General features: G+C 57.1%; 1 protein-coding gene across 2 annotated transcripts; it reads right to left on the bottom strand.

Moving 5' to 3' along the window:
* Positions 1-14,677: 14,677 nt before the first annotated feature.
* LOC100194247 (uncharacterized) lies at positions 14,678-20,269 on the bottom strand. 2 transcript variants are annotated; one of them, NM_001139288.2, is given in 10 exon segments: positions 14,698-15,348; positions 15,446-15,586; positions 15,884-15,970; positions 16,104-16,163; positions 16,272-16,371; positions 16,472-16,791; positions 16,904-17,275; positions 19,337-19,462; positions 19,545-19,664; positions 19,768-20,001. In NM_001139288.2, coding segments are annotated over 10 exon segments (1,815 nt in total). In that variant the 5' UTR covers positions 19,915-20,001; the 3' UTR covers positions 14,698-15,006.
* Positions 20,270-21,188: the final 919 nt, after the last annotated feature.

Raw genomic sequence — 21,188 nt, 5'->3', positions numbered from 1 at the left:
ATCTAGGTGTTTTCTGTGCATGCATGCGCATTAAACATGCTGGACTTGTGGAGCAAGCTATGGGAGAGGTTGAGCAGTCTATCAAGATAATCGATCAACCTCAAGAAAATAATCGACAAGTACTGGACTTAACAATTTCATTGTTCGGTGGTTCCATGTTCAAATCCATCATGAACAAGCACCAGAGTTAGTACGGTAGTAGTATCTGGTTAGCTGAATTATTTTGGCTATCTGCCACCAGTACGTTTACAATGTATCTAGTGATAGCTAGTCGGGGTCTAAACAGGAGTACTATGTGCGCGCTTTTTTCCAACACATGCATGAATAGACAAATAAAAATTTCAACATTGGCGAAAAAATGGCATGCAGACATGCATCGGTAACATTGGCGCGAACAAAAAAATGGTGGATGCAGCAAAAAAAATCCCATCATCATAAAAAAGGGCACCAGATGCATTATAACCACACAAGCTAAAGGCCTGTTTGTTTCAGCTTATAGATTATATAATCTAGATTATAATCTAAATTATATAATCTAGATTATAATTTAGACATATTATAATCTACATGTAGTTGTTTGGTAGTCTAGATTATATAAATGTAGATTATTCATAGAGACAGTAATACCCTTGTTTGTTTATTTGAGGTGAGGAAAGAAAGATAGCATATATTGTAATTTCTATTTACATAACCATGGGTAGTGGGTCTTTTCCCAAAATAATCTCAAATAAGCTACTCTTGAGAAGATTATGAGATTATCATAATCTGAGCTTTAGATTATATAATCTGAACCCATAATTTAGGTGTTTGTTTACCTATTAGATTATTTGCGCTGGATTATATAATCTAGAGAGATTATAATCCGAAACAAACACGACCTAAGGCTATCACAGCAATCTATCCATAGTTTATCCAAAAACATTGTTTTGCATTTGTCGGGGACCATAATTAGGGGTACCCTCAAGACGCCTAATTCTCAGCTGGTAACCCCCATCAACATAAAGCTGCAGAGGCCTGATGGGTGCGATTAAGTCAGGGATCAGTCCATACGAGCGACTCGATCACGCCTCGCCCGAGCCTAGCCTCGGGCAAGGGCAGCCGACCCCGAGGGGTTTCCGTCTCGCCCGAGGCCCCCCTTCTAACGGCGGACACATCTCTGGCTCGCCCGAGGCTTTGCCTTCGCTAAGAAGCAACCCTGACTAAATCGTCGCGCCGACCGACCGAGTCGCAGGAGCATTTAACGCAAAGGTGGCCTGACACCTTTATCCTGACGCGCGCCCCCCGGCAGAGCCGAAGTGACCGTCGTCACTTCGCCGCTCCACTGACTGGTCTGACAGAAGGACAGCGCCGCCTGCGCCACTCCGACTGCAGCGCCACTTGACAGAGTGATGCTGACAGGGAGCTAGGCCTTGCCAAAGGCACCATAGGAAGCTCCGCCCGACCCAGGGCTCGGACTCGGGCTCGGCCCCGGAAGACGGCGAACTCCGCTCCGCCCGACCCAGGGCTCGGACTCGGGCTCAGCCCCGGAAGACGGCGAACTCCGCTCCGCCCGACCCAGGGCTCGGACTCGGGCTCAGCCCCGGAAGACAGCGAACTCCGCTCCGCCCGACCCAGGGCTCGGACTCGGGCTCAGCCCCGGAAGACGGCGAACTCCGCTCCGCCCGACCCAGGGCTCGGACTCGGGCTAAGACCTGGGAGACGACGAACTCCGCTTCGCCCGACCCCAGGGCTCGGACACCGCCCTGGCCTCTGCCGATGACCTCCGCCTCGCCCGACCCAGGAGCTCGGGCCCGGCCTCGGCCATGGAAGACAGACTCGACCCTGGCTTCAGAGGAGCCTCCACGTCGCCCGACCTAGGGCACAGGCCCGCCACGTCAACAGGAAGCGCCATCATCACCCTACCCCGAGCCGACTCGGGCCGCAGAGAACAAGACCGGTGTCCCATCCGGCTAGCTCCGCCAGATAGGCAATGATGGCGCCCCGCTAGCCCTATGACGACGGCGGCTCTCAGCTCCCTTACGGAAGCAGGGGGACGTCAGCAAGGACCCAACCGCTCCGACAGCTGTCCCTCCGCCAGGCTCCGTTGCTCCTCCGACAGCCACGACATCACACTAGCAGGGTGCCAAGATCTCTCTGGCTGCCACATTGGCATGTACCTAGGGCGCTAGCTCTTCCCCCGCTAGACACGTAGCACTCTGCTACACCCCCATTGTACACCTGGATCCTCTCCTTACGCCTATAAAAGGAAGGACCAGGGCCTTCTTAGAGAAGGTTGGCCGCGCGGGGACGAGGACGGGACAGGCGCTCTCTTGGGGCCGCTCGCTTCCCTCACCCGCGTGGACGCTTGTAACCCCCTACTGCAAGCGCACCCGACCTAGGCGCGGGATGAACACGAAGGCCGCGGGATTTCCACCTCTCTCACGCCCGTCTCTGGCCACCTCGCTTCCCCCCTTCGCGCTCGCCCACGCGCTCGACCCATCTGGGCTGGGGCACGCGGCACTCACTCGTCGGCTTAGGGACCCCCCGGTCTCGAAACGCTGACAGTTGGCGCGCCAGGTAGGGGCACGCTGCGTGTTGACGAGCAGTTTCCCGTCAAGCTCCATATGGGCAGTCTCCAACAACCTCTCCAACCCGGGACAGTGCTCCGTTTCGGGAGTCTTGAGTTCATGTCCCTCGACGGCGGCTACGACATGATACTCCTTCCACCGCCGCACGACAACGACAATGGCGGCCGACAACCCGCCCGCCGGCGGCGAAATCGACGACATCTTCCCCACGTGGTGGAAGAACGACATTCGAGCTCGCCCCGTCCTCTCCCCCGCCAACGGAGGAGGAGGCGGGGCAACCAAGGCCAAGCGGGAGGCCGCACTTCGTCGGCTGTCGAGCGAATCGACGCCCCCAGCGCACCAACGGGGGGCGCGTCGGGTGTCGACCTCGCGTTTGAGACGAAGGCGAGCGCCGTCCCCCCGCGACACGCCAATCCCGAGCAAGTGGACGACGCCAGCACGCTCGCGGAGGGCCTGCAGGACGTCGCCCTCGTACCTAAGACGACGGCACGATCAGTCCCCGACGTGACTATGTCGCTCCTCGTCGGCCAAAAGGTACTGACTGAATCCCATCCTATGTCATTTCGACTCGGCCTCAACCCGCCTAGCGACCTCGCTTTGGCGGGCGCTCTCGTTGAGGCGAGTGCAACCCCTCTGGGGTTTCGTATGCGGTCGCCTTGGGACCGATTGACGGACGTCTCGACCTATGGGCCCTCTGGGTTCGAGGAACATGACGACCCCAGCATCTGCTGGGATTTCTCTGGATTTGGCAACCCCAGTGCCATGCGGGACTTTATGACCGCATGTGACTACTGCCTCTCCGACTGTTCCAACGGTAGCCGCAGCCTTGGCGACGAGGACTGCGGCCCAAGCCGCGAATGTTTCCACGTCGAGCTAGGGGATCCCTCCGAAGGCAACCATCTCGGCATGCCGGAGGACGGTGATCTCCCTAGGCCGGTGCCTCGCGCTGACATCCCGCGGGAGCTAGCTGTGGTCCCCGTTCCGGTGGGGGGTCACGACCCACAGCTCGAGCAAGTCCGCGAGGCGCAGGCCAGGCTCGACGAGGGAGCAGGAGCGCTCGAGTCGATCCGCCAGGACGTCGGGCAGGTATGGGCGGGCCAACCCCCGGCCGGAGAAATACGTCACCTGCCCCAGGGTTTCCAGCACCGCGTCGCCAACGACGTCAGGGTCAGGCCGCCACCCGCATCCAGCGGGGTCGGTCAGAACCTGGCAGCCGCAGCGATGCTCCTCTGCGCGATGTCGGAGCCGTCAACCACCGAGGGTCGGCGAATCCAGGGAGAGCTCAAGAATCTTCTGGAAAGCGCTGCGGCCCGACGGGCCGAGAGCTCTGCCTCCCGAAGGCAGGGATACCCCTCGGAACCTCATGCCGCGACTTCCCGATTCATGCGGGAAGCCTCGGTCTACACCGGGCGCACGCGCAACACCGCGCCTGCGGCCCCGGGCCACCTCGGCAACGAGCACCATCGTCGCGACCGTCGGGCCCACCTCGACGAAAGGGTGCGCCGAGGCTACCACCCCAGGCGTGGGGGACGCTACGACAGCGGGGAGGATCGGAGTCCCTCGCCCGAACCACCCGGTCCACAGGCCTTCAGTCGGGCCATCCGACGGGCGCCGTTCCCGGCCCGGTTCCGACCCCCGACTACTATCACAAAGTACTCGGGGGAAACGAGACCGGAATTGTGGCTCGCGGACTACCGCCTGGCCTGCCAACTGGGTGGAACGGACGACGACAACCTCATCATCCGCAACCTCCCCCTGTTCCTCTCCGACACTGCTCGCGCCTGGTTGGAGCACCTGCCTCCGGGGCAGATCTCCAACTGGGATGATTTGGTCCAAGCCTTCGCCGGCAATTTCCAGGGCACGTACGTGCGCCCCGGGAATTCCTGGGACCTCCGAAGCTGCCGGCAACAGCCGGGAGAGTCTCTTCGGGACTACATCCGGCGGTTCTCGAAGCAGCGCACCGAGCTGCCCAACATCACCGACTCAGATGTCATCGGCGCGTTCCTTGCCGGCACCACCTGCCGCGACCTGGTGAGCAAGTTGGGTCGCAAGACCCCCACCAGGGCGAGCGAGCTGATGGACATCGCCACCAAGTTCGCCTCTGGCCAGGAGGCGGTCGAGGCCATCTTCCGAAAGGACAAGCAGCCCCAGGGCCGCCCGTCGGAAGAGGCTCCTGAGGCGTCTACTCCGCGCGGCGCCAAGAAAGGCAAGAAGAAGTCGCAAGCGAAACGCGACGCCGCCGACGCGGACCTTGTCGCTGCCGCCGAGTACAAGAACCCTCGGAAGCCCCCCGGAGGTGCTAACCTCTTCGACAAGATGCTCAAGGAGTCGTGCCCCTACCATCAGGGGCCCGTTAAGCACACCCTCGAGGAGTGCGTCATGCTTCGGCGCCACTTCCACAAGGTCGGGCCACCCGCAGAGGGTGGCAGGGCCCGCGATGACGACAAAAAGGAAGATCACCAAGCAGGAGAGTTCCCTGAGGTCCGCGACTGCTTCATGATCTACGGAGGGCATGCGGCGAATGCCTCGGCTCGGCATCGCAAGCAAGAGCGCCGGGAGGTCTGCTCGGTGAAGGTGGCGGCGCCAGTCTACCTAGACTGGTCTGACAAGCCCATCACCTTCGACCAAGCTGACCACCCCGACCACGTGTCGAGCCTGGGGAAATACCCGCTCGTCGTCGACCCCATCGTCAGCGACGTCAGGCTCACCAAGGTCCTGATGGATGGGGGCAGCTGCCTCAACATCATCTACGCCGAGACCCTCAGGCTCCTGCGCGTCGATCTGTCCTCCGTCCGAGCAGGCGCTGCGCCCTTCCACGGGATCACTCCTGGGAAGCGCGTCCAGCCCCTCGGACGGCTCGACCTTCCCGTCTGCTTCGGAACGCCCTCCAACTTTCGAAGGGAGACTTTGACGTTCGAGGTGGTCGGGTTCCGAGGAACCTACCACGCGGTATTGGGGAGGCCATGCTATGCGAAGTTCATGGTCGTCCCCAACTACACCTACCTGAAGCTCAAGATGCCGGGCCCCAACGGGGTCATCACCGTTGGCCCCACGTACAAACATGCGTTCGAATGCGACGTGGAGTGCATGGAGTACGCCGAGGCCCTCGCCGAGTCCGAGGCCCTCATCGCCGACCTGGAGAACCTCTCCAAAGAGGTGCCAGACATGAAGCGACATGCTGGCAACTTCGAGCCAGCGGAGACGGTTAAGGCCGTCCCTCTCGACCCCAGTGGCGACATCTCCAAGCAGATCCGGATCGGTTCCAGGCTCGACCCCAAATAGGAAGCAGTGCTCGTCGACTTTCTCCGCGCAAACGCCGACGTCTTTGCGTGGAGTCCCTCGGACATGCCCGGCATACCAAGGGATGTCGCCGAGCACTCGCTGGATATTCGGGCCGGAGCCCGACCCGTCAGGCAGCCTCTGCGCCGATTCGACGAGGAGAAGCGCAGAGTGATAGGTGAGGAGATCCACAAACTAATGGCAGCAGGATTCATCAAAGAGGTATTCCATCCCGAATGGCTTGCCAACCCTGTGCTCGTGAGAAAGAAAGGGGGGAATGGCGGATGTGTGTAGACTACACTGGTCTCAACAAAGCATGTCCGAAGGTTCCCTACCCTCTACCTCGCATCGATCAGATCGTGGATTCCACTGCTGGGTGCGAAACCCTGTCCTTCCTCGATGCCTACTCAGGGTATCATCAAATCCGGATGAAAGAGTCCGACCAGCTCGCGACTTCTTTCATCACGCCCTTCGGCATGTACTGCTATGTCACCATGCCGTTCGGTTTGAGGAACGCGGGTGCGACGTACCAGCGGTGCATGAACCATGTGTTCGGCGAACACATCGGTCGCACGGTCGAGGCTTACGTCGATGACATCGTAGTCAAGACAAGGAAAGCTTCCGACCTCCTCTCCGACCTTGAAGTGACATTCCGGTGTCTCAAGGCAAAAGGCGTCAAGCTCAATCCCGAGAAGTGTGTCTTCGGGGTGCCCCGGGGCATGCTCTTGGGGTTCATCGTCTCTTAGCGGGGTATTGAAGCCAACCCGGAGAAGATCACAGCCATCACCAGCATGGGGCCCATCAAGGACTTAAAAGGTGTACAGAGGGTCATGGGATGTCTCGCGGCCCTGAGCCGCTTCATCTCACGCCTCGGCGAAAGAGGTCTACCTCTGTACCGCCTGTTAAGGAAGGCCGAGTGTTTCGCTTGGACCCCTGAGGCCGAGGAAGCTCTCGGGAACCTGAAGGCGCTTCTTACAAAGGCGCCTATCTTGGTACCCCCAGCTGATGGAGAAGCCCTCTTGGTCTACGTCGCCGCGACCACTCACGTGGTTAGCGCCGCGATTGTGGTCGAGAGGCAAGAAGAGGGGCATGCATTGCCCATTCAGAGGCCAGTTTACTTCGTCAGCGAGGTACTGTCCGAAACCAAGATTCGCTACCCACAAGTTCAGAAGCTGCTGTATGCAGTGATCCTGACGAGGCGGAAGTTGCGACACTACTTCGAGTCTCACCCGGTAACTGTGGTGTCATCCTTCCCCCTGGGGGAGATCATCCAGTGCCGAGAGGCCTCGGGCAGGATTGCGAAGTGGGCGGTGGAAATCATGGGCGAGACAATCTCGTTCGCCCCTCGGAAGGCCATCAAGTCCCAGGTATTGGCGGACTTCGTAGCCGAATGGGTCGACACCCAGCTGCCGACGGCTCCGATCCAACCGGAGCTCTGGACCATGTTTTTCGACGGGTCGCTGATGAAGACGGGAGCCGGCGCAGGCCTGCTCTTCATCTCGCCCCTCGGGAAACACCTACGCTACGTGCTGCGCCTCCATTTCCCGGCGTCCAACGATGTGGCTGAGTACGAGGCTCTGGTCAACGGGTTGCGGATCGCCATCCAGCTAGGGGTCAGACGACTCGATGCCCGCGGTGACTCGCAGCTCGTCATCGACCAAGTCATGAAGAACTCCCACTGCCGCGACCCGAAGATGGAGGCCTACTGCGATGAGGTTCGGCGCCTGGAAGACAAGTTCTACGGGCTCGAGCTTAACCACATCGCTCGGCGCTACAACGAGACTGCGGACGAGCTGGCAAAAATAGCCTCGGGGCGAACGACGGTTCCCCCGGACGTCTTCTCCCAGGATCTGCACCAACCCTCCGTCAAGATCAACGACACGCCCAAGCCCGAGGCACCCTCGGTCCAGCCCGAGGTACCCTCGGTCCAGCCCGAGGCGTCCTCGGTTCAGCCCGAGGTACCCTCAGCCCCCGAGGGCGAGGCGCTGCGCGTCGAGGAGGAGCGGAGCGGGGCCACGCCTGATCGAGATTGGCAGACCCCGTACCTGCAATATCTCCGCCAAGGAGAACTACCCCATGACCAAGCCGAGGCTCGGCGGGTAGCGCGACGCGCCAAGTCGTTCGTCTTGCTGGGCGATGAGAAGGAGCTCTACCACCGCAGTCCCTCGGGCATCCTCCAGCGATGCATCTCCATCGCCGAAGGTCAGGAACTCCTCCAAGAGATACACTCGGGGGCTTGCGGCCATCACGCAGCGCCCCGAGCCCTCGTCGGGAATGCTTTCCGGCAAGGCTTCTACTGGCCAACGGCGGTGGCTGACGCCACTAGAATTGTCCGCACCTGCGAAGGGTGTCAATTCTATGCGAAGCAGACCCACCTGCCCGCTCAGGCTCTGCAGACGATACCCATCACCTGGCCCTTCGCTGTGTAGGGTCTGGACCTCGTCGGTCCCTTGCAGAAGGCGCCCGGGGGCTACACGCACCTGCTGGTCGCCATCGACAAATTCTCCAAGTGGATCGAGGTCCGACCCCTGAACAGCATCAGGTCCGAGCAGGCGGTGGCGTTCTTCACCAACATCATCCATCGCTTCGGGGTCCCAAACTCCATCATCACCAACAACGGCACCCAGTTCACCGGCAGAAAATTCTTGGATTTTTGCGAGGATCACCACATCCGGGTGGACTGGGCCGCCGTGGCTCATCCCATGTCGAATGGGCAAGTAGAGCGTGCCAACGGTATGATTCTACAAGGGCTCAAGCCTCGGATTTACAACGACCTCAACAAGTTCGGCAAGCGATGGATGAAGGAACTCCCCTCGGTGATCTGGAGCCTGAGGACAACGCCGAGCCGAGCCACGGGTTTCACGCCATTCTTCCTGGTCTACGGGGCCGAGGCCGTCTTGCCCACTGACCTGGAATATGGCTCCCCGAGGACGAGGGCCTACGACGATCAAAGCAACCAGGCTAGCAGAGAAGACTCGCTGGACCAGCTAGAAGAGGCTCGGGACAGGGCCTTACTACACTCGGCGCGGTATCAGCAGTCCCTGCGGCGCTACCACGCCCGAGGAGTCCGACCCCGAGACCTCCAGGTGGGCGACCTGGTGCTTCGGCTGCGGCAAGACACCCGAGGGAGGCACAAGCTCACGCCCCCCTGGGAGGGGCCGTTCGTCATCGCCAAAGTTCTGAAGCCCAGAACGTACAAGCTGGCCAACAGTCAAGGCGAGGTCTACGGCAACGCTTGGAACATCCAACAGCTACGTCGCTTCTACCCTTAAGATGTTTCCAAGTTGTTCATATACCTCGCACCCACGCAAAGTTTAGTCAACAAGGAAGGGTCGGCCTCGCCTCGGCAAAGCCCGACCCTCCCTCGGGGGCTAAAAGGGGGGAAACCCCCTCTGCGTCAAAATTTTCCTCGAAAAAAGATCTCTTTTACCATAATATCTTTCGTGCTTTTTGACTACTTCGAAAAGTGGGTCCTGGAAATGATGGAGTACACGTAAGCAGCCAAGGCTGACCGAGCCGAGGGACTCCTACGCCTCCGGGATACGGATACCTCACTCATCACCTTCTGCGATAAGTAACTCGCGTTCGGATAAAGTGGCTCCGCGGATCGAACAAGTCTTTACGTTCGGAAGCCCTTCTGCCGAAGCGATCCTTCGAGCCTTCTCGACCGAGTCGGTGACAGGGCCTCATGGACGGGTGAAAGTACGCGTAAGCGGCAAGGCCGACCGAGCCGAGGGACTCCCACGCCTCCGGGATACGGATACCTCACTCATCACCTTCCGCGAGAAGCAACTCTCGCTCGCACAAACATCCCTGTTACCGACAAAAAGTCCAGATACTCGAAACAAGAGGAAAAGAGACGCAGCTTTACAACGCAGCGAGGGTGTGTGTTCTGGCCTCGGCGGCCGCAGAAGGCACACGCTACAAGACACTTTGACCCTGCAGGCTCGGGTCTTGACGCTGGAAGGGGGCAGCAACACCCTCGGCATCGATGACACCTTCGGCGAGGCCCGACCTAGCCTCGGACGGCGACGTGGTCCGAGGATCTCCGCTCCGAAGGACGACGTCATCACCACGCCCGGGCAATCGCTGCCAGGGACTTCTCCGGGAACCCGGCCCGAGCAGGCGGCTCGGCCGGTTACCCCTGGGGCCTCGGCCAACCATCTTCCAAGGGCGCTAGCCCGGTCCGAGGCCTCGGCTGATCAGCTCCGGCATCGGTCCCACTAACGGACAACCCGGCTAGGCTCCGGCCAACCAGGTTTCATTTTCGAGCCGACTCCGCCTCTGTTCATGCTGATATCGCTACCCCTGGCCTCGGCTCATCGAAGGGCGGCCGAGGGGTCTCTTTAACTAAGCTAGAGGAGCCTCGGACAGCAAGGCCGACCGAGCCGAGGGACTCCTACGCCTCCGGGATACGGATACCTCACTCGTCACCTTGACACGGGGCGACTCATGCTTGGTGAAGCGATTCAGATAATCAACAGACGAGTCTTAGCGCTCGAAAATGAGGAAAAAAACACGGCTCCGTGCCGACGTTACATACATGTTCAGGCCCCGAAAGCTACAATGAACAAAAAACCCTGGCATGCTGAGTGCCATTACAGACGGAACTCCGGTTCCGTCTCCACGAGTATGGACGACCTCCACGCCGGGGAAGCCCGTGGAGCGACAAGCTCTGGGCGAATCACCAGCAAAACGTGGGTCACCCCCAACTGTCACGGGCTGAGTCTTCTCCAACACGCTCCAAAGCCCCCCCTGCGGCGCGGGGGCTGGGTCCCGCATGTCATGCAGACCGGCTCCGAGCAGAAGAAGCCAAACCGCCGCGCGTGGTGCACGCAACCGCCCAGCGGTTACAAGTGACCCTCCACTTTTGCCCAGACCAACGGGCGAAAGGGGCGAGCAGCCATGTAGGCAGCATGCAACCACGCCAAGTGGACGCGCTTCTCCGACTCCCGACACGCCAGCATGGAGGCCCAGGCACACGCGTCGCGCAACCGGCGCGCCGGATGCTGCATGCAAGCAACTGCAGCGCCTGCGCCACCACCGTGCCTCCTCGATTGCGGAACCAATACCGCGACTCGAGGCGACCCAGCACGTGACCCAGCAGCGCCAGCCTGATGCGGCGGCCAACGCGGCCAAAAGTGGGCCGGCAGTAATGACGGTGGCAGGCGCGCGGGAGCAGCGGTCACGTCGTCAGCCGAGCTCACGTCCCATCCGGGGGCAGCAAGAGAACCCCCTCTCACGGCGTGAAGACAACGCGCCCGTGGTCCGTTCCTCGAATGGCTCGCGCACACGCAACGGCTGCCCCGCCAACTACTCGCCCCGTCGCATTAACTCCACGGCTGGACAGGCGGCGCTTCTGGCAGGAGCAGCGGGCGACGCTTCGCCTTCGCTGAAACAACCGCGCCAAAAAAGGTACGCCGCGTCGTTCGGTTTCGTATCCTTTTTCCTTTTTTCCTCTTTCTCTATCTCTTGTGACAGGGACCGGGAAAGGGGGATACCCCGAAAGGGATCCTTCCCCGTGAAGGAACCAGGCTCCGAGCCTCCTTACTGATCAGGGGTTCGAAGGCTGGCCCCCCGAAGGGTTCAACAGCCGCCTCAGATCGCGTGGGCCCTACACCCACTACTGGTCAGAGGTTCGAAGGCCGGCCCCCCGAAGGGTTCCACGGCCGCCTCAGGCTACTCGGGCTCCGTGCCCATTACTGATCAGGGGTTCGAAGGCTGGCCCCCGAAGGGTTCACAGCCGCCTCAGACGTCGAGCGAGGGATGACCAGGGGTACGTTCGATACATAACCAAGGCTCGGGCTGCGCTCCCGAGGTACCCTAGGACATTTCCGAGACCAGCGGGAGCGATCTTGTAACGGAATCCCATCGGAGGGAGGCATCGAGCCCTCGGACCCCGTCGCCAGGGGACCGGGTCCGGCAGATCACCCGCAGGTACTTTTGGGCGTGCCTCTGGGCCCCTAGCCGACCCCTAACGAACGGGGCACAGACGTCCACTCGGATTACCCGCTTGCAGCTCACCGGAGACACCATGTTCGGCGCCCATCGAGGGTAACATGGCGCTCTCCCCCCCTCCTCCTTGCGGAAAGGCGACGCAGGGGCGTATGTAAAAAAGCCGAGTCTGTCCCTGATCGCCCTCTTGCCCTGTGCAGAGGCTCGGGGGCTGCTCTCGCAAACCCGGCTCCGGCCGAACCGTTGACAGCGTCAACATACCAGCTCGAGAACTTGGGCCCCGACCGTGCACCCGGGCTACGGCCAGTTCGCATGAGGGAACCACCAGACCAGCCGAAGCATTACGCAAGGCATTAAGACCTCGAAGGAGTGAAACCACTCCTCCGAGGCCTCGGGGGCTACACCCGGCGGGCGCTCGCGCGCACCCACCGGAACAAAATGCAACCGAGAAAGGCTGGTCCCCTTGCAAAAAAGTGCGACGAAAGCCTCCAAGCGAGTGCTAACACTCCCTTCGAGGCTCGGGGGCTACTATCGGGGACCATAATTAGGGGTACCCTCAAGACGCCTAATTCTCAGCTGGTAACCCCCATCAGCATAAAGCTGCAGAGGCCTGATGGGTGCGATTAAGTCAGGGATCAGTCCATACGAGCGACTCGATCACGCCTCGCCCGAGCCTAGCCTCGGGCAAGGGCAGCCGACCCCGAGGGGTTTCCGTCTCGCCCGAGGCCCCCTTCTAACGGCGGACACATCTCCGGCTCGCCCGAGGCTTTGCCTTCGCTAAGAAGCAACCCTGACTAAATCGCCGCGCCGACCGACCGAGTCGCAGGAGCATTTAACGCAAAGGTGGCCTGACACCTTTATCCTGACGCGCGCCCCCCGGCAGAGCCGAAGTGACCGTCGTCACTTCGCCACTCCACTGACTGGTCTGACAGAAGGACAGCGCCGCCTGCGCCACTCCGACTGCAGCGCCACTTGACAGAGTGATGCTGACAGGGAGCCAGGCCTTGCCAAAGGCACCATAGGAAGCTCTGCCCAACCCAGGGCTCGGACTCGGGCTCGGCCCCGGAAGACGGCGAACTCCGCTCCGCCCGACCCAGGGCTCGGACTCGGGCTCAGCCCAGGAAGACGGCGAACTCCGCTCCGCCCGACCCAGGGCTCGGACTCGGGCTCAGCCCCGGAAGACGGCGAACTCCGCTCCGCCCGACCTAGGGCTCGGACTCGGGCTCAGCCCCGGAAGACGGCGAACTCCGCTCCGCCCGACCCAGGGCTCGGACTCGGGCTCAGCCCCGGAAGACGGCGAACTCCGCTCCGCCCGACCCAGGGCTCGGACTCGGGCTCAGCCCCGGAAGACGGCGAACTTCGCTCCGCCCGACCCAGGGCTCGGACTCGGGCTAAGACCTGGGAGATGACGAACTCCGCTTCGCCCGACCCCAGGGCTCGGACACCGCCCTGGCCTCTGCCGACGACCTCCGCCTCGCCCGACCCAGGAGCTCGGGCCCGGCCTCGGCCATGGAAGACAGACTCGACCCCGGCTTCGGAGGAGCCTCCACGTCGCCCGACCTAGGGCACAGGCCCGCCACGTCAACAGGAAGCGCCATCATCACCCTACCCCGAGCCGACTCGGGCCGCAGAGAACAAGACCGGTGTCCCATCCGGCTAGCTCCGCCAGATAGGCAATGATGGCGCCCCGCTAGCCCTGTGACGACGGCGGCTCTCAGCTCCCTTACGGAAGCAGGGGGACGTCAGCAAGGACCCAACCGCTCCGACAGCTGTCCCTCCGCCAGGCTCCGTTGCTCCTCCGACAGCCACGACATCACACCAGCAGGGTGCCAAGATCTCTCCGGCTGCCACATTGGCATGTACCTAGGGCGCTAGCTCTTCCCCCGCTAGACACGTAGCACTCTGCTACACCCCCATTGTACACCTGGATCCTCTCCTTACGCCTATAAAAGGAAGGACCAGGGCCTTCTTAGAGAAGGTTGGCCGCGCGGGGACGAGGATGGGACAGGCGCTCTCTTGGGGCCGCTCGCTTCCCTCACCCGCGTGGACGCTTGTAACCCCCTACTGCAAGCGCACCCGACCTGTGCGTGGGACGAACACGAAGGCCGCGGGATTTCCACCTCTCTCACGCCCGTCTCCGGCCACCTCGCTTCCCCCCCTTCGCGCTCGCCCACGCGCTCGACCCATCTGGGCTGGGGCACGCGGCACTTACTCGTCGGCTTAGGGACCCCCCGGTCTCGAAACGCCGACAGCATTGTATACTGCATTATTCATAGAGTGGAGTTTAAATATGGGTATAAGGATGGATAAGCTATTGGAGATAGCCTAAGAGAGAATAATGACTTCCAATGCCACATGACCTTTTTTAATATGGACAAAACCGGAACATGCACTCTTTAATGGTTTTTTTGGTACGTGAGAATCTGTCCAAAACGTCAAAAAATTTAGGCCTTGAGGGAGTATCTAATAACCTGCTCTATCCACCAACTTCACCAACCAAATTTTCTAGAATAATGACTTCCAATGCCACATGACCTTTTTTAATATGGACAAAACCGGAACTTGCACTCTTTAGGCCTAGTTTGGATACTTTGGTATTAGAGTGTTTTGGAGGGATTGGAGAGGGTATAAATCCCCAATAGATCAAATACTCTCTCAATACATCTCAATACATCTCAATCCACTCAAATCCCACTCATTACTAGAGTACCCAAACTAGACCTTAATGGTTTTTTTGGTACGTGAGAATCTGTCCAAAAACGTCAAAAAATTTAGGCCTAGAGGGAGTATCTAATAACCTGCTCTATCCACCAACTTCACCAACCAAATTTTCTAGAGCTGAAGCTGTCCCAAATCGGACAAGTTGCTCACACCAATGGAAATACAAACGACCAAGTAGATAAACAATTCGAATGAATTCAAATGGTCTCCAACAGACTGCTGCTGAAACCTGAAATAATAGCGATCAACTAGCTTCTGTACACCTTGTGCAAAATTAGTCAAACCCTTCGTCCCATCCTTGCCACTTGTTCACTACGGAACGGAGCAGTACTATCTAGCCGTCAACATCGCAGCATCAACGAGACATTTACATCTAGCCATCAGAATGGCTGCGCCACAGCGATCAGATGTCTTTCTCCAGCGGAAACGGGGCCAGACGGCAACAGCTGCGATGCGAGGAGTGCGACTGTGCGAGGCGAAGCAGCTAGCAGTGTGGCTTGTCGACCATGCTCCTGGCGAAGGCATAGCGGAATCTGGTGGCGTACGGCAGCCACTCTACGGCCTGCACGGCCTTGCGCCGGCTCCCCACGCCCCGCTGGGCGGCCTCCTGCTGCGGCCGGTCGTCGACGACGGCGACGGCCCCCTCGCGCTGCGCCCACGGGAGGACGCTGTCGGGGCCAACGCACGCCTCCCTCGCGTACCGCTCCACCAGGCGCGGCAGGAACAGCTTCTTCGTGGACTTGCGCACCACCACCGTCGCCTGCAGGAACTCTCGCTTGGCGCGCTCCAGCTCCTCCATCACGTTCTTCGCCGTGTACACCCGCAGCTGCAAACGTGTTGCTCGACGCCCACCAACGGTTAGAGATCAGATCATGGTGTGTGTATCAGATAGAGATAGAACAGGCATCGTAGGATGTGAGTACCATGGGGTCAGACGAAGCGCCGGTGCACAGGGCGAAGAGGGCCAGAGGCTGGCACTCCTGCAGGCCGAACTTGAGCTGGACCAGCTGCTTCTCGTCCGGGCATTTCTTCCGCATAGCCGTCGAGAGGATGGACTCGAACCACTGCAGATGGATTATATTCGTTGGGTTCTCAGTTTAGCAGGTGGTCATGTATCCCATGTCATTTAAAAAACGATCTTTTTCTCGGAGTGATGAAAGTGTTCTTGGGGTTGTTTCAGTTAACTGATAGTCGATTACCATCACAAAAATTGCCAGTGTAGTTAAGTGATCCAGTAGTTCAGGTGCTAACGTAATTTTATTTTATTTTTCCCTGCTTAGAATTGTAGTCTCAACTTTCCAACTTTGCATCAATAACCAACCAAAAACTGTAATTCGGGATGAAATTGCTGATCTACGTACACGACCGATCCGTGGAGACCTGAAGCACAGCAAGGCGTGCTCGATAGCATTGGCGGTAATGGCATGCCCTCCAATATTGTAGGCAGCCTGCAACAATAGGGATGAGTTACTTGTTACTAACATCAACACAGAAGATGTCCTAATAGCACGGTGTGTACGTCAGAGCAGATTAGAGCATTTCAGGATACATATTCCTGTGGCCAATCACAAATCTACTCACCTTGTGAAATAGCGCCATTCTTTTCAGAGAGCTGTTTGGAATCCCATATGCCAGATACGCCTGCAATGCAAGTGAATAACACACAGGTTAATAAAGTTTTTTTTTAAAAAAAAGCATAAAGCATAAAAAAAAATCTTGTCGCTGTAGAACATATATATCCAGCATTACATGCATGATAAGCGAATTGTAAACGTTAATCCAGAAGGCCAACTTAACGCTGTTCTCCGACACGCTCAGATCAACTCTTTCAAGCTGTTCCACAAGCAACCTAATAAAAACCCAAGAGAGAAGGAATCTGTTACTTGCGATTTTCAGGAGAGCCATTTGATCAGGGCATGGTTTTGCAGTGATTTACTTTTGGAACCAACCTGTAGTGGGTGATCGCGTAAGAGACATCTGGCATCTGGTTCTTGTCAACTGATATGGAAGCTATTTCCACCGTGCACCTGTTGTTCGGTGCGCTGTTTTCCTCTCCGTTCACCCGCCGAGGAAGGATGACATTCGTCGATGACCTTGACAAGAATGGCGAGCGGGCCTTCTCAGGCTTTCCTGCTGGCGCCTCGGTGCGCAGAAGATAGTATATGGATGCCATGCATCTGACCATTTCTTCGGATATTTTGCTTGGGCATTGGTAGAGGTGGTCTTTCAGAGTGCGGGCAAGAGAGCCGCCACTCCCAGAATAAGGTAGCTTTTTTCAAAAGAAGAGAAGTCAAAATTATATGAATTGCAGTAGAATGTTTGCAGCAAGTTATCTGAGCTTGTTGGGAGAACTCTTTATTTGCTTGCAATTGTTGTGTTACCTTTTTTGGGTCCGGTGGGAAGGAAGTAGAATGGCTGCTATCCAATGTTTCGCTTGAAAAAGATGGGTGCTTGATCTTAGCCTTGAGCGTGTTCTTGGTTCTTCCCGACTCGGAGAGTGACTCTGTGATGTGGAAGGGCTGGAGCGGGAGCTTCTTGGACGAGCAAAATGCACTCGATATTATGCTCGGCTGCCTTCGTGTCCTAGCGGTGATAGTTTTGGCGTGCGCGGGGGACGAGATGCCAGAGCTCTGCCCAGACGGTGGCCCAGACATGCACTGGTCGAAGATGCTCCTGTAGAGAGTAAGAACGTGCTGCTCGCGGTTGGCGATTTCCTCCTCGAGCAATTCGATCTCCGCTATCAGCTCCTTTGTCTGTAGGGAAGAACAGTCATCAGTCTTCAGAAACCGAGTAAAGAATACAACAATCATTATAGTCAGTTATACGTTATATATCTCTCTGATAAGAACGCCAGTAACGGCAGGGGCGGATCTGCGTCCAGGGCTGCGTGGGCTGCAGCCCCGGTCGCGGCCCAAGAACTCAAGCGAATAGGTCCATACCGTCTCAAAAAAATAGGTCACGTCCGCTCCTGAGTTAGGTCCATACCGTCTCAAAAAAATAGGTCACGTCCACTCCTCAGTCGTGTCCACGGTCTAGACGTCCAGCCGCCGCTCGGCCTCTCGGCGACTCCACGACTGCGAGTCTGCGAGTGTGAGTACCGGCGTCCGGCGCGACGAGCCAACGACGCTCCATCACGGTCGTGGGAGCTGCAGTCCACCTCTCTGTCTCGGGGCGTGGCACGGCGGCACTAGCAGCACGCCGCTCGGCCTTCCGGCTCCCGCAGGCTCACCCTCCCGTCCAGACGTCCAGTTAATAGCTCACCCTCGCGAGCTCCTGCTTTTACTACTTTGACTGCTTTGACCGGCGACCGGTGAGGAGGTACGAAGCCTGAGCGGCTTCACGGCTTGGCGCTGCTGGGTGCTGGCTGCTGATTTTCTAAAGCCGTGAAGCAGTGACAGTGAGTGAAGGTGAAGAGACGTGGGGCCTGTTTGGTTCAGCTTTTTTCTGACCAGCTTTTCTGAGAATCTGGCTGTGAGAAGAATCTGGCTGTGGGGAGAATCTGAGTATTATTAGGATTACGTGCGGAGGAAGATAAAGATGTTCATAGGGCTCAGGATCTAGAAAGTGACGGATTCCTACTATTTCAACAACTCAACCGATTATATGTTTATATTGATTTTAAATAGTTTTTACCTAAACAAATTTTATAGAAGCTGGCTGAAAAGCTGACGCGTTTGGCAGTCCGCAGCAGCTTTTGTTGGCCAGAAGCTGTAAAAAGCTGAAACAAACATGGGCGTGTGCTAGTGTTACTGCCTTTGGTGTTGGTGCAGTGTAGTACTCTGTTACATGCTCTTGTTTGCTTTGATTTTAAGTTTTGAACCATGTGCAGTCTGCAGTGTGCTAGGTGTTGGTAGTTTGATTTTAATTATTTATTTAGTAGTAGTTCCATGTTTGCTATTTTAATAAATTATTTGATAAAATTAAATTTTATGTTTATAGAAATAAGATGGACAAATTTCTGAGAGAGCTTTCTTTGCTATGAACATTTTCAAAGATTAAGAACTTGAAAAATAGATTTGTCTCGCAGCATCAACTCCTGAACGGTATGTACTAATTATTGTAATTTTATAATTTGTATCGACTTATTTTTAGGCTACATATTTCATGAATGTTTAAATTATATCTTGTTTTTTGTGTCATATTAAACATCAATTATATTTTTTGTTTGGTTTAAAAAATTTTATAACCTTAGCTTAGTAGCCCCCTCTTGGATCAATCCTGGATCCGCCACTGAGTAACGGTACTCTTTCCATTCCAAACTATGTCATCCTAGCTAACTTGGTTGGGGAAATGGAGTGTGTGATATACATCTCGAATTTGACCAAACTTATATAATAAAATAATGATGATGATATTATAAATCTTTGTGATTTATTTTGATGGCTTTGATTAAATCTAAAATATCTTGACTCTCGCAAAAAAAAAAACCATTCATGTTCTAATTTGAAACGGAGGAAGTGTATGGAGTAGGAGGGATGTCCCTTGCATAATCCCCTGTCTTGGGCAACTGTGTATTTGAGCTGGCATCAAGCTTGACAAACTAGCTGTCAATAATGGAAACAAAAATAGAAAAAATAAAAATATATGCCTGGATTTCGATGCCGGTGGTTTCACAGCTGTCATTTTATTAGACAGCTGAATTTCCATGCATGCCCAATCCAGACAAACTCGAGAGCACTGTATATGCAAATGAGCAATCTACAGCTAACCTGAGTGTCACGTGAGATGCGCGAGTTAGCGGCAAAGCAACTCCCACGAAGGAGAAAACAAAAACTGAGGAGGTGGCAAACGGCCGATGAGTCAGCCGGCCATACCTGCGCCGGGAAATCCCGGAAATGCCTATGGCCAGGAGACAGCGCGCTGGACGCCCGGCCAATGGCCCGATCGAGCATGACCCGGACAGACCTCTCCTGACGCAAATGCAGCTGCAGCTGCCTAACCTGCCAGAACTCATAAACAGCTAGTTACTAGACGAGCAGACCCAGATCAGAGACGGCGAGGGGGTGTTCTTGATGTCCTCACGTCGTTCTCCAGGGACACGCGGTGGTTCGGCGACGCGTTGGGCCGTTGATCCCGCGGCGGCCCCGGGTGGACGGAGCACCCCTCCGGAGTCGCGTAAGGCTTCCTCGCGTCCGGCGGGTTCTGGCAGTGAATTCAACGAGGAAAGCTAGCCCTGTCAGCACTAAGAAACCCACGCCCTCCCGTGATGCGTGCAGTGCAGTGACAGCGACGACGACGTACGAACCTTGGACGAGCATGGAGCGGTGACGGCAGGCTGTGCTTGGCCGCCGCATTGCTCCACGGCGCCGCGCGACGATCCTTGCTGCCGGCCGGCCACCATTTCTTCTCCCTCGTGCTCCACCTTTTCTTCTTCCTGGCCTGCGCCGGCCATGGATGATCTCGGCGACGGCGTGCCAAGCCCAAGCGTCTAGAGAGCGAGCGCTGCTGCCGAGTAGCTGGCCACTGCTACATCGCACGCGTCCATCCGGAAGCTGCTAGCCGCGCGCTATATGGGCAGAGATGAGCAGTAGCAGGCAGGCAGGCAGGCAAAGAGCATCCTGCGCGCAGGGCCGCCGCGTAATTCGGTGTGGGTGTGTGGCAGTGGCAGTGGCACTGGTGGTGGTGAATGGTGGTGGAGGGAGAAACGGGAGTGGCATGCACTGAGCACTGCACAGCGAACAGGGGGAGGAGGATTGATGGCGAGGGAGGGGAGTAACTACGCTGCCGGGAGGCGGTGGGTGGGGGTGGGGGTTCGGACGAGAAGGATGATCCCAAGGAGAAGAGTTGAGGTTGGTGGGTGAGCCGCGTTAATGACTGCGCTGCCCCCGCACTCAGGTCTGGTACCTCTCAAAACTGGGCGACGTTCTACTGGTACGGTTGACTAGGGACGAAGGGGGTTGCCGCTGCTTGCTGCTACTACTGTTTTTAGTGCGAGTGCCACTGCCCACTGTGCCTAACATCCTTGACCAGCATCAAGAGAGTCGAATTTTGCATGTATATTTGTCGTTTTGGCCCTCCAAACCAGAAATAATCAATAGGGATGGACTCCATAGCTTATGCCTGTCATGGACATGATGTAGCCCTCTCCTCTCGTCAATCATCAAACTCTTTCTGATGCATTCCTCTTGACCGTTTGGAGCTGCAGCTGCCTAGTGGATTCTTCACCAAACGCTGCCACCACAACATGCAACGACCGTGGGCGTGGAATGCCGTCATGCGGCTATATACTGGCGAAGTGGCAGAGGATCACGAAGGAGGTAGGTGACGTTATGAATGTCGAAGTTAATGAGACCCTCTCCCTCGCCTACTTGCCTGCCTCACGTCCTACGTGTGCCTGCCTGTCTGGTGACTGACTGTCACATGTTGACTTTGGTGGAGCATACGCGCACATATTTTTCTCCCTGTCTACCCATGCGATCAACCGCTGTTGTTACCGAGTAGTCGAGTACCGACTACCGATTGAACAAGCCAGGACAAGAGCTACTCCCAGTAGGCCACACAGCCTTGCGTTTGCATGCGCCTTTCATGAAGCTGATTTATTATGGCAAGGGTTAAAGCTGAGCCCGTACGACGAGCAACTATTTCTGAACAAGACACGTTCCAAATTTGCGTTGCTATTTACTGATGACTCGTCGTGTCATGTTTGGGTGTTTCCGTGTTTGATTT

Source organism: Zea mays, chromosome 1 (assembly GCF_902167145.1).
Source record: "Zea mays cultivar B73 chromosome 1, Zm-B73-REFERENCE-NAM-5.0, whole genome shotgun sequence".
In the NCBI taxonomy this organism is placed as follows: Eukaryota; Viridiplantae; Streptophyta; class Magnoliopsida; order Poales; family Poaceae; genus Zea; species Zea mays.
The sequence above is the reverse complement of the archived record's forward strand: the minus strand, read 5'-3'. Positions and strand labels throughout refer to the sequence as shown.

Excerpts from the sequence above, each read along its gene's own strand:
- LOC100194247 (XM_008664732.4), bottom strand. The coding sequence starts at position 19,914 with ATGGCCGGCGCAGGCCAGGAAGAAGAAAAGGTGGAGCACGAGGGAGAA. Across the intron at positions 17,276-19,767 it reads CCGCTCCATGCTCGTCCAAG|ACAAAGGAGCTGATAGCGGA; the intron begins GTTCGTACGTCG and ends TCTTCCCTACAG. Across the intron at positions 15,587-15,883 it reads GGTCTCCACGGATCGGTCGT|TGGTTCGAGTCCATCCTCTC; the intron begins GTACGTAGATCA and ends ATCCATCTGCAG.